The sequence below is a fragment of the Zingiber officinale genome, chromosome 6A (genome assembly GCF_018446385.1).
Source record: "Zingiber officinale cultivar Zhangliang chromosome 6A, Zo_v1.1, whole genome shotgun sequence".
Taxonomy (NCBI): Eukaryota; Viridiplantae; Streptophyta; class Magnoliopsida; order Zingiberales; family Zingiberaceae; genus Zingiber; species Zingiber officinale.
The window spans coordinates 64093265-64107415 of NC_055997.1; the positions used below are offsets into that span (position 1 = coordinate 64093265).

General features: G+C 32.7%; 1 protein-coding gene across 3 annotated transcripts; it reads right to left on the bottom strand.

The window, feature by feature from the left end:
• Nucleotides 1-3739: 3739 nt before the first annotated feature.
• On the bottom strand, nt 3740-11655 carry LOC121996462 (protein MEI2-like 2). Of its 3 annotated transcripts, none has more exons than XM_042550447.1 (13): nt 11377-11655; nt 10616-10659; nt 10384-10524; nt 9836-10308; nt 7772-7930; nt 7562-7678; nt 7292-7443; nt 6085-6176; nt 5022-5982; nt 4858-4942; nt 4707-4775; nt 4361-4540; nt 3740-4278 (listed from the first exon to the last, which is right to left on the bottom strand). In XM_042550447.1, the coding sequence occupies exons 2-13, from the start codon at nt 10647-10649 to the stop codon at nt 4144-4146; spliced, it is 2598 nt and encodes an 865-aa protein (XP_042406381.1). In that variant the 5' UTR covers nt 10650-10659; nt 11377-11655; the 3' UTR covers nt 3740-4143. The 3 variants fall into 3 exon arrangements, with proteins under 3 accessions (XP_042406381.1, XP_042406382.1, XP_042406380.1); XM_042550448.1 differs by lacking the exon at nt 11377-11655 and adding an exon at nt 11210-11287; XM_042550446.1 differs by lacking the exon at nt 11377-11655 and adding an exon at nt 11210-11282 and having other exon boundaries at nt 10612-10659.
• Between the last annotated feature and the right edge of the window lie 2496 nt (nt 11656-14151).

A 14151-nucleotide genomic window follows, 5' to 3' on the forward strand; every position in this document is an offset into this window, starting at 1 on the left:
ATCATCACTTCACTAAGTAAATTTGTGCTAAATTATGCGAGATACTCTCTCTCACAAAGAATGTATTTTGTATTAAAATCAACCTAAATAATATAATAATTTCAAATATATTGAATTATGATATAAAGATATTGTTAATGTTTTTAAATAGCACTTATATACACTTTAAATTCGTAATCTTTAATGTTTTGGCATAAGTTCTTCAAATCTATCTCAATTATCACTTGATTAATCTATTGCTTATTAAGTTATTGTTCTAATAAGGAATATATAAATTTATCAACAGCAAAATATTTATGTCATCTTTAAAATAAATTTAAAATATTAATTTTTGCCTTCTGAATTCAATGATTTTTAGGTTATTTTTGTTGACCAAATAATTCCACCGCCCTTACTCTCTATGCACAAAAAGTCAACCATAACTCTTTTTTTTTTTATTATTATTATTATTATTATTATTTGTTGCCTCTAAAGTTTGTCAAAAAATACTCCTATTTTAATTATCATTAGTAATATTGCATAACTCTAATTATAAAGATATCAATTACAAATTACAAATATCAAAAGGTCTTATTAATTAAGCTAAACAATTAAGACTAAATTTAAATATATATGTAAATCAGCAATTTTATATGATATTTAAAAAAAATAAACAAAATACACTCACATATATAATTGCATTGATCTACAAGATAGCACAACATGAAGAAGTAACGTGAGGATAGTGTGAGTAATAAATAAATGATGTCCATATGTTATAATTATTTATATTATCACCTTCATGAATGATACAAATCAGCATTAAATATATTCCTTAATATATTTTTTTAGGAAAAACTCAAGAAACGATGCAAAATTCAATTTCTTTTCCTTGAAGCTAGCTAGCAAATCATCAAAAGTCAACTTTTAATTAAAATTGAGTTGACTACCATTTCCTTGACCACTTATTTTCTTTTGCTTTCTCTACACTTTTCTCCATGTTTTCAAACTCCCCCTTCTCAATTCAAATAAAGTTGGGTTTCACCACATCCACTTGAAACACTTTTCATACTTGTATTCAATGTACCAAAACTTGATTATTAATTATATAATAATTCATTTGACTTTAAGATTAATTATTTTTTGAGTACCTTTCAAGGTTTTTAAACCATCAAAAGGCATTTCTAAACAAGAGATTAAAAGGCTGTGTTTAAAAATTCTCTAGTAAGTAATTTGTGGTTTATGATTGTTGTCTTTGTGATGGGACACACTATCAACTTCATTACTTGTTCCCTTACACATTTGAGAAATGCTTTTATTTCACTCTTTAATAATCTCAACCTAAAGGTTTAGGTACTTTGATGACTTCATTTTTTTTTAATGTATTAATTTAGACTTTTTTTTACCTATACTTCCTTAAGACACTTTGTTTAAATTGATTGAGACTAGAAAAGTGTAGTAGGTGCCTTCTTCTAATGGGTTTTGACTAAGCAAATGGTATTGATTCATATCTTTTGGACCTATATTATATATCAAGTTTCTTCACGCAAGATTCAATCCATTTTTCTTTGTTTCATATTTATTTCCTCCCTTCAATAGTCAATTGTCTATAACAAAGTCATCCTAAGAGGCGAGGTGAGAAGATGAATCTTGTTAAGCTCTCTTTCAATAATAAAATACTACTACTAATGATGATGTCTTATGCTAATTGAAAAATCATGTAAGAAATTTATTTGCTTAAAAATAATTTTATATAATGTAAACTAAGCTAAATTGTACATTCTCCTCGGTCAACTTAACCAATTATCTTCCTCATTTCTAGACTATATATAATTATCATTTTATCAATGGATTATGTTGGTTTATGTCTTAGTAATTAATCAACCTCATCCAAAGATTGACTTTTTGAGATGGTTCTTTGTCAAACAAAAATCAATCTCGGAAATTTCCTTTTGAATCTTCCTCACAATTTTAAGTATTTTCTATAGAAAATAAATCCAGTTATTTATTGTATCCCTTGTCATTACATTAGTGTCCAAGGGGGAAAGCATATTAAAAGCAAAGTAAGCGTCTTGTCGTGGTAAACCATCTTGTGAATAATTAAGTAGTTGGAAGAATTTGATTAATTATTTGTACGGATGAGAGTTAATTGGTGTGTACTTTAGTTTAGTTATCAACTCACACCAATATATTATGAGTCAACAAAAGGACAAAAAATAGTAATACATTTCAATGACACCACTTTGGAGGTCGATCCTTGGATGTGAATATATATGTATTATTGGTAATCGATCTCTCGTCAAATTTGATAAGGTTGATCAAATTTAAATTGATTCAAGTTAAATTTTAATATTTTATAAATATGTTTATTGATTAGAGTGACGGATCAAGTAGATTAAGATTGATCAATTATTTAATGGTAGAGTTGGCAAGATAAAAGTTCAAATGTGTCATCGTTGAATAAACACTTGACGATCGAAAGTTCAGCATGGAGTTGATAAGAAAAAAGTCTAAATGAATTACAGTTGACCAAATATTTGACAGTCGGAAATCAAACATCGAGTTAGCATGAGACAAAAAGTTTCGACATGTCAAGGTTGATCGGATGCTAGGCAACGATAAAATTTCGGTAGGTCCAGGTTAGCCAGATGCTAAACAATGATGAAGACCCAGTAGGTCAAAGCTGACCGGATGCTACGCAACGAGAAGTCTCAACAGATCAAGGTTGAACAAATGTCAGGGAAAGGAAATCTCAGTAGGTTGAGGTCAACAAGTTACTAAATACGGTGAGAATTAAGCTTTAGTAAGGTTGAATCAAGAGTATCAGCTGATTAATACACGATTAGTTGATTGATAGAGTGTATCAATTTGATGAACGCTAAACCTTGAAAATAGAGTTTGCTATAATAATTAGGGTTTGCTAATTTTTTGTGTGGATTTTCTATAATAATTAGGGTTTGCTATAGTATTTTTTTGGATTTGGTATAATAATTAGGGTTTGCTAAAGTACCAATCGACTTACGAAAAGTATCAGTCGATTGTTACGATAGCAAATAGAAAATTGATTAGAAACTCAGTTGTTCAACTCGACTTATCGTAATCAATTGATTGATGTCATTGTTCGAGTGAAACAGAGAATTTAGAACTCGACTGTAGAATTCTACTTATTAGGCAACAGTCGTCTAATGGTAATAGACAATCGATTGATATTGAGATGGATGGAGTCAGAACAACGTTCGAATCTATTGTAAAACAATCGATAGAGGGGCAATATCAATTGACTGATAGACGAAAATCAATCCAACAACAACCCTAAAAAATAGGGTTTTGACGAAGATCGAAATAGCCAATTCTTGAATGATTAGAGACCTACTATTACATTTTCTACTGTCAAGAGACAAATCCCAATAAAAAAACATTCAAAATAAAATTTTCATTTGTAAAGTTATTTTGGCTGCCATCTATATTTGCATTCTTTTTACTCACTGTATTATTATGCAAACAATGGTAAGAGACTTCTCTCTCTCTAAAAGATTTTCAAAAATAAGAAGATTTAATAGTGATAGTATCACTAGGACTGGACGGAGGATAAATTAGGAGTTCTGAAGCAAGTAAAAGCTAGTATCTTTTGTATTTGCATTGATTGTTATTCAAGTTCACACGGTCCTTGCATTTATGCTTATAAATTATGCTAAAATTTTATATTCGAATGCTAGAAAGTTAATGTACATAGCATACAAAAGTACATCTTCCATCCACATAGCATACAAAAGTACATTGGAAGTTCAATAAATTCAAGTCCATACTGTACAGTTTGTTTAGTACTAAGAGCATATCCCTTCCCCTTACATTTTACCTTGAAACCACATAAATTGGAGTCTCACAAAAGGTTGGGAGGGAAAAGGATCAATAGCATGCCCTAGATTGCCCTTCAACTTGCATGTACAGTTCATCATTATTTCTTTACACCACATTAACAGCTAGTATATGTACAGGGGATGCAGTCCCTCTGTTTCACTTGATAGGAAGATGATGGATGTGGCTTCAAAAGTGTCACACCATTTGATGCAAATTGCATTGGCAGCTTTCGGCCTCGGAGGAATTTACAATTAAATACGGATGGATACGTTAGTACTCATAGATACATGGTTGAGGTGAAGAGTGCTAGCTTTCTGAACCAGGAATGCTAATAGGTAAAGCGCTTCTCTCTAACTTCTCATTTGAACTGCTACCTGGTGGTAGACTTCCAGAGTCCTGCGTTGGAATGGTCCCGTCTTGTATGTGCATGATAAAGAGTTCCTGTGAAAACCGTCAAGTGTTAGTTTAATATATGTCAAGTGAAACTAGTCTTCCAAATAACTGAGGAAATATGTCTTTTTACCTGATCACCAGCCTCAGCTCCCTCAGAATCAAAAAGAATGGGCCGGCATCTCTTATCTTCATTCATCAAGCTCGAGTTCTGGAAGTGAGCAACAAGGGCTGGTCTACCCTGGATTCTAGCATAAGCCAGAGAAGCAACTTTCTCGCTATTAAACTTCTCCCACCTCTTTCCGTTGAATGCCTGTGCATGAACAAAAAGTTAATTGAAGCTTCCCAACTTAAAAGATTTTGTTGGTCAGCAAGCTGAGTTATGCTTCCACAATCTCATTGACTAACAATCACTTCAAAAAGTAGCCACAACTAGAAAGTAGAAAGTAGAAAGTAGTCAAATGGGGAACAAAACAAACCTCATAAAAGGAGACAATGGGTGCAGGGGACACCATGTTTATAAATGCATAACCCACATTGCATTTATTCTGCATGAATCAACAGTTATTTTAGCTAAAGAAGGTATTCTTACAATCAATTAGCTATAAAAAGAATTCCAGGCTTAATTACCTTAAAATCAATTGGCAAGTAGAGAAAGTCATAAGTGCCTTTATGAGTTTCATCAATTGCAGCTAAAAGCATCTTTGAGGTGTACCTAAAGAGCAAGAAAAAATCAAGCTTAGAGTTAAGTGGTTGATTGACAAAGAACATAAGATTGATAACTTCAAATTTACTTGTTTGGAATGTTTTTTATCATTATTGTTGTTCGAGTGTCTTCCCCCATGATAATCTTTTCCAAATCAAGCTGATACAGCTTCTTGTTATCTGCCAGGCTCCCTTGATTGTCAACTCGACGACTGCGGCTCCTATCAACTAGACCATCAATGCCCATGGAATTTAATCCAGAAAACGAAGCATTACTGAAAACCATAGGCCCGAATCTCTGAGCAGGCATCATTCTCACATTTGGTTCTACTATGTTTCCAGATATGATACCTTGATTCATCATGGCTTGAGGATTCATACCCATAAGTGAAGTCCCACCATTATGCTTAATCAAATTGTTTCTATACCCAAACTGGCCCATGAAGGATGTCTCTGGAGACTCAGAGACATATCCATACTGTCTTTCGAAAGGAACAACAGATGGAGCTGATCCGACATGATGGAGATGTTGGCCAAGCGATGAACCAAGGAAGGAACCATGAGAATTTGAATAGAGGAAGTTTTGCCCGTGCCCTTGCCCTTGCCCATTCGACATCATCGAACCTCCAGAACCACGAGGTTGCCAAGAAGACTGCATATTCTCCGTGTATGCAGTCGAATTACCCCATAGGAACTGTGGGCCACTTAGAGTTCCAACATCAGATGCGTTTGGAATTGAACTGAGAGAAGCAGAGTTTCCTGGAGAGGGGATTACTACTCCTTGACTATGATCAGGAAACGAATGAGAAAGATGATATCCGCTTCCATGTAAAGCACTGCTACTAGAGATTACTTGGTCGGCATGACTGCCCCTATTCTGGTCCTTGCCAATTGGTGCAATCTTAACAGAATTTGACATCATTGAAGGAAATGCAGAACTTAATCCAGGTAAATGGTTACTCCCAATAGGGCTTATTGGTCCCCCATTAGGAGACCTACTGAGAAATAAGGAATTCTTATCATTTGGGCTACCAAATTGTGTCCATGGACCTGTCATTCAAATGAAACCCATTAAACTTATGACGTATTTGACAGAGTTTGTAAAAATTTAAACAGCCATATCTAAAGTCAGGACTGCATTAGTAACTATACCTGGAGGTGAATTCCCAATTGGGGAGCCTCCATGATGCCGAAAAACTCTAGATTCATCTTGTTCCAATTCATTAGTCAATTGCTGTATCATGCTGTTCGACAGATTGAACTTTTAGCAAGAAAAAAATAAGCAATTGCTTGCCAACATTTACCATCACAATGTGCAAATTGAAATTATGAAGGGAAAAAGTCATTAAGAGAGAAACAAAATCATGAAGAAGTTAAATTGATTGGTCTATTCTAGCCAATAGGTTTACAAGTTGAGCTCTGGAATCGTAGACATCCCCACACTTCCTAGTTCAACTAATAAATTTTTCACTTGCCATAGACTCCACGAATTCACACTTAGTATAGGAGATCGGGTTCTTTGATATATAAGAATCCTTGATTTTCTTTCAGGTCCCAACATTACTAAGAATCTAATGCTGTTAATTTGTAGAAACCTAAACATAACAGACAATGAAATGTCAATCACCATGTCTGAATAAAGACAAAAAAAAAACACTAAACCAATATCCTTGGAAGAGAATGCTAAAATGTAAAATTCAGTTAGTCAATGCATCAACTATTTTTCAATGACATGGAGAAGATTTTCAGAACTTAGAAGAAAATGAGAGAAACCAAACTACCACGAGGAATCATAAAAACACAAGGATGAGAGACAACAAGAAGAATATGGGAATAATCAATTGAATAAAATTTCAAACCAAACTCTCAGAGAGTGTTAAAAAAAGTCATACGTGAGGCATGTGAAAAGAAAAGGCGGATTGGAGGATTATAAGTGTGCTTTAAACAGAAATGCAACTACATGGATTTCTCTAGATAAGAGTAGAATTTTTAACTGTTTGAGAAAGTTACAATGGTTACTGGAAGCTCACAACTTTTTGGAAAGAGAAAAAAAAACATTGTTGAAAAAGAGACATGTAGCGAAAACAGCAAACACAAATTAAATTTTTTCCATCATTCTATGAAAGTAATAAAGAGAATTTATGAAAGATTTTTTGGTTGTTGGATGAAAGCAATCATGAGGATCGAGATACTGAAAACATCAAATCATGATTGCGGCTCTCCCTAATGCATGCAAATAGAATAAAACAATAAGACTAGTTCACATTCATAGAAACACATAAATAATCCAATCACTAAAGAGGATATAATATTTATCCCTGAAGTACAATAAATGCAAGTATTAAAATCATATGCATACTTCCTACGAGCTCCACCAGGGCGGCTAGGTTCTAGCTTTATTCTTTTGCCAGCTATATCACACTTATTCAATGACCGGAGGGCATTTTCGGCTGCTCTGACATCATAGAATTCAATAAATTTGTGGTGCCTCTTGTGAGGAGTTTCCCTAATCTGCTCCATATTAAAGGAAAAAAAGAAAAGAACAGTTTTTCATAAGCCCCAGGAACTACCAGTCTCATGGAACAAGAAACTGGATATACTCCGTATAATAGAAAAGAAAAAAAAGAACCTCTTTAACTTCTCCGTATGCTCCAAATATTTGCCTGAGTTCATCATTAGAAACTGAAGAATCCAAATTAAATATCACAAGTGTACCTTGGTTCATATCTTTGTCGGATGGATTATCCTGAAAGTTAGTGAAGCGAATAATCAACAAGATACAGAAAAAATAATGTCATATATAAAATGAAAACAAGATGAGAAAATATATACTGCAGACCTTTGGAATAGAGAAATGAATATCAAGTTTTCTACGCCTTAATGGCTTGTTTTGTAACGCGCGCATGGCAGTTCTAGCAGCTCGTATGTCATAGTAAGATATCATGACAAACCCCCTGTGTTTGCATGCAGTATAAAGATTTCGAATATCTCCAAATTGCTGAAAGAACCACATGAACAATCTCATATCAGGGAGGGGGGAAAATGCAATCACAGTTCAAGAACTGGAAAAAAAATAGCAAGAAAGAGGTTTCACAATATTTTTTAATAAAAAAAAGGTAATTGAACTATCATGTTAGAAGATCTGTCAAACTACTGTCACATTTATAAGAGTATACAACCACGCTGGAACAGTAAAAAGGTAATATAATCATAGCTTAATCTTTGTGTTTTTCATATCAGTCTACATGCTATTTCAGAAACATAATTTAACTAATCTATGATATCATATTGAAATCAAAGATAGATTCTAGTATTTAGTTTCTATATCATTATTCTTGCAGATTAAAAAACACACACTTTCAAGCTAGAAATACCTTGCCTACGAGCTGTTCATATGTCAATTTATAGTGTTCCCATTAGGTTTAAAGTCTTAACTTCTTAACAAGATTTTTTTTTTCTTTTTTGCATTTCCTTGCTTCCTACTCTTGGATCATGTTGTAACCATGTAGTATGAGCATTGTTGTGTAAATCAATTTTAAACTAAAAATAAATTCTGATGACAACAATGATGAAGACAAACATGATAATGAAGAGGACAGATATAATCTACATCGTATCACTAGGCACACTGCGTTTCCACCAAGGGCAGCACATTTAAATTGATGCATGGGAATCAGGAAGGGCAGGGACTAGACAAAAAGTAATTAAATTTTAAACCTTTTAAAGAATGTACCATATAACAGAATTGTTTGAATAATTAAACTAAACATTACAAGAACAAAGAACCACCAATTATATATAATGTCTAAAAAGTCGATACTAGCTAGCAACATAAAATACTTGCCAAAATTGTAGCCTAACCTCTCACAGGACAGTGAATTGCAGTTTTCACAGACACTTTATTTACCTGAACACATTACCTTAATATAACTTAACACATTAATTCATGCTTCAAACAACTTTCTACTTAGATAAGAATTATAGACATACCTATTCTGGCTCTATTTTTTTAGCTTTTCAGTTAATTTCTTTATTCATTAACTTTCGAGGTGTTAGCATAATAGTTTGATAAATCCATTCATTGGCATTTGCTTGAAAGTCAACGCTAGCTGCAACCTAACACACAACCCTCACCCTTTTGCATATAATCAACCCCACCTAGTGGGATAGGCTTGGTTATTATTGTTGTTTTGGCATGGTATATGACTAACATGTATTAGGCGCATATGCCAATTGTTTTCTACTAGAATAGTTCATTCCAATTTTATAGGCTTATTTCCTAGACATAGAACCCCACCACCACCACCACACACACACACAGCATTCTTCCACATCATGAAGCATCACAAGATTTCAAACCAAACGTTTCACGTCAATCTCCAAAGGGACCTGTAATAACTCGGCCAATTCTTTTTTTTTCATTACTTAATCTGTTTTTCTCATCATTAGACATTCACAGAGAATTGAAAACATTATAGCTTGGAAGTTTTCTTAGAACTAATTGACCATGTAAACCAACTTGAACTCTTCAATTATAATTCTTTTAAGATAACTAAGCGTTCGGTTTAATTGCATAAACTTTGGGAAAATGTAGACAACATACGCAGCAAACACAGAAGCTGCTATGGTTGAGTCAATTTCGCTTTTTATCTTGCATCTCAAAAAATATCTGAAGTTTGATATCACTAAACAAGATATTGATCAAGTTTCATCACTATCCCACAAGAGTTTATACTAGGACAATCATACAACTTAGAAAGAAGATGAAAATAAATAACATTCTTCAAAAAAAAATTGTGTAACTTCTGATATAATAAAAATCAAAATACTTTCAACTAATAATCAAACGGCACATAATCTTAATTAGATTGACAAGTTATAAAACAACAGAAAAGATGGTTACCTCAAAGAGTGCTCGAAGTTCAGAGTCTTCCACATTACTGTTAATGTTCCTCACAAACAAAGTCCTTGAAGGATGTTCACCATATGGGTGCTCACCAGAAATAGTCCCAACGCCATTGGGAATACTATACTGATTAATCCCATTTCCTAGAAAACCATCAGAGATGCTTGCCTTTGCTGCACCAACTTTAGTATTCTCCATAGGATCAGAATCCAATTCCAAACCTCCTAAACTGCCAAAAAGATCATAGTCTTCCAACTCATCTATTTGACTAGGCAACCCACTCAGGTCGAGATCATCCATAAAACCGGACAAAAGTGTTTCTTCATCATTAGGTAAGAAGACCCCACTTCCTTGAACGTCAAGATCATCTACAGCAACCTTACCTTCTTCTACATCTTTGCTAGGAATTTTTAACTCGTTGGATGCATCAACAATTACTTGATCATGGCCAAGTGCATCTGAAACATTTACTGGATACAACACCACAGCATTTAGAAAGTGAACGAATCATATAGAAACAAAAAAGCAAATCCATAAAAACATACATTTGTCATGACGAATAACTGGCAGTGAACTTGAGAAGAGACTAACATCACTAGAACCATAAAGTCCTCTGTAGCTAGATGGAATTTCCCAGACATTTTTTGCCTTCTTTAGAGTCTCCACTGAAGTAAAATATGAGGAATCTGTGCATAGAAATACAGATGTAAAATCTCAGCCATCAATGTGAGACGCTCAAATCCCTAAGTTGAATAATCATGATGGATATTAACTTACGGATTGGATCCAAATTCTCCCAATTTTCCTCCATTGTATTTCCCCTGCAACATTAAAAGGGAAGCACCTAGTAAGAGAAACAGAGCAAGAAAGGAAAAACGTGTGCAAATAGAGGATTATTTTATCAATAGTACTACATACCTAAAAAAAATTGGTAATTTCAGTAAAACAAAGGATAAAAAGTGACTCCTCGTGGTTTTCATTTTCGTTGAGAATTGAAAACATAAAGCAAATGCAAATTTAATTGCTCCTTCACGGTCTCACTTCAAAAAATTTGCTTATAAGTGTTTGAATTTAAAATCCAAAATAACACAAAACAATATGCCAACTATGTAACCTATGCAACAACATGAAATCTCACATCAGACACCGTGTGCTTGTCTCCCTAACTTCCTAATGGCAAGGCGGCACAACATTAAATTCCAACATTCTATAGACAGCATTGGCGACTTAAAAAAATACACCATAAACACAGTTGTCCAAAAGCCGGAAAAGTGGAAAAGAAAAAAGGAAAAAAAATAAGAAAAAATAACTTTGATAATAAATCCAACATTTGTCTACTAAACCGGCCAAAATAGTGTAATCTTAACCAACCAGCTACTGATGAGAACGCATGGCGGGCAGAATCCAAATTATGACCAGATTGGACCATAACCACGCCTCGATTTCACCTCCCAAGCGCCAAAGGAAGCAACTTTACAGCATATCGCACACAAAAATCGCCGAGAAAGTGAGAAAAAACCATAGATACAAACGCGTACCAGGGAGGGAACTCAGAATCGGACAAGGAACGCCTTGAGCTCCACCAAACTAGACGCGCAGCAGACTTCCGCGAAGCTGAAACCAGAAACCCCACCGCGAGATCACTGAGTCCACTTTCGACCGAGCAAAATCACGACTCTTCTCGCTTCCTTGCGGCCACCATCATTGATCAGCGGCGCTGGAGAAGAGCACCTTCCCCTTCTGGCTTCTGCCCTCGTCGCACAACAAGTAAAGGTGCGATGATTGGAGAAGCAAATGAAAGAGAGCGAACGAATGAGAGAAAGAGGAGGATTTTTTTTTTTTAATGATTTTTCCATTTCTTTAAAAAAAATTGTTTAATGTTCGGGATTTAACTGGATTTAAATTATTCTTGGCGTCCGCCGTCTCTTTGCTTCTCTCTTTCTCTCACTGTTAATGTTATTAATTTAGCAATTTCCTTAATAATGGATTCCTATTTTATTTTAAATATTAGATTAAATATGGTAAATTTCATTTTGCCCCACACGTGGCCTTTTTTCAAAATACTCTTGAGAGGTTTGAAATTATCTAAATGCCCCTCTGCGATTGTGAAATTGTTAATCAAAATAACCTTTTAAAAATAATTATATTGTTTGAGAGTGTCAGATCCCTGATTTTTTTTTTATAATTTTTAAATGCTATTTTTTTAAAAAAATAAATATTAAATAGTTTGTGGAATTGGAAGGTGATTATTGCGGGTGTGCAATGCAATTTGTCGTAGATTGATTTTTATAATGTAAAATTCTTTTATATAATTACACAAGCAACCTTTTAGATGACGTCATACGCCAATACGGAAACTACATGAATGCCAGCTAAATTTTCTTATTTTAAATAATTATTAAAATAATAAAAATCTTTAAAATATTATTTAGATTTTTTAAAACATTTATAATATTATTTTATTAATAATATTTACCTCCCATCTAAGTTCCGTGCTAAAAAGAACTTTTAAAAAATATATATATTTTTTTTATTTTAAGTGATTTACATGGAAAATTAAAAATAATTTTTTTGAATCTTTAAGTTGAATATAAATATTTAGTGTAAAGTATTAAAATTTAATTATATACGTAATAAAATTATCCATTCAGTAATTAATAGGTATAAATGCTCAGGAAGATTTTATACACTAATAAATTAAAATAATATCTGCGCCAGTAATTAATTAATAGGAGTGATTTACGCGTGTAATTTTATGCTATAATAAATTATTAAAAATAAATCCTTGTGTGATTATTATATTCATGAAAAAATTCAAGTACAAGTGAATCTCCATAAATAAATTTTATGTTCCAATAAATTATAATAGTATATATCAATAAAAGAGTATTATCAAAAATTCCTTTAAAATAGCTTTTTTAAAAATTCCTTCGAAATTTTATTAATATCAAAATGCCCACTAGGCAATTTGTTTTATTATCAAAATGTCTTTATCAATGAAAAGCAGATAGATATTTTTGATATTTTAATAGTGTAATAGAAATCTTAGAAAATATTTTAATATTAATAAATATAAAGAATATTTTAAAAAATAATATATATATATATATTTGTGATATTGAATCGTCCTTCGTAATTCATTCGTATTTTCTAATTTATCTTGATGATCAATTTAAAAAATTTATATGATCGAATTGGTTATTTTTATAATTAATTAATTTAATAAATTAAATATATGAATTTAAAAAAGGTTAGGAAATTTAATACGGAAGATAGTCGACAAGGAGGTAATTACCACCCAAACACTTAAAATTTATTATATTATTTGTGTTGCTTTCCTTTTATTAATAAGTTTATTTTTGTCGTTCAAGTGTGTGGGAATGGAAGATATAGATATTGTACGTTATCCATTGTAAAGTTTGTCCCAATTAAGCGAATCCATTTCTATCATGTTCCATTTTATAATCCATAATTATTAAAATACATAAGCATATTTGAAAAAATTGTGATCTCACGTCAAAGCCTAGATCTCGGCGAAGGGAGTCAACGTGCTGAGGTGGCATGACTCAGTTCATTGTCTTATCCGAATTTGTTTTTATCATGCTACAGTTTGATCTCAACTTGGTTAATTGAGCAAGTTCAACTCCTGAATATTCAAAGGGTTGAATGGAAGTATGCACGTGAGACATGAGTTGTCAAATGGCTTGAATCCTAAGAGACCAATTGGCGAGTTTATAACTCTAAAAAAAACACATTAGGTCATGTTTGGTGTGGTAGGATGGAATAATACTCGGGGTGGAATTATCACTCTAAGTAACCTCTAATGTTTTCGTACTTGGAGAGGTGTTTGATTGCTTCTAATGCTAATTAAAGGAATTCACTAAAGTCGCTATTTTGATCTTGATTTGTTACTTAAAAAAAATGCAATTATGATCACCAATTTAGGAGATTAAGAAAGTCATTTTTGTTATTTATAAATGAACTGAATTCTTATTCATTTATAATCCAGTTGATTTTGTAATTTAGGAGTCCATATTTTATCGGATTAATCTTGAAGATTGACATTTTCCCTCTTGATTTATTTATCAGGTAAATTTAGAATACAACTTATATATATATTTAAAAGTGAATATTCATCTTTATTGAAATTCCAACTAGGATCCTTTTATTTATTTTCCTGATTGTTTTATGACTGCATCACACTTGCAGGATAGATGAATAAATTGAAGAGTTGGGATAAGGAAGAAGAATATGAACCTTATAGTCATAATTATTCAAGGGGTTAGTTACTTTGTTTGTTTATATCCAATCTA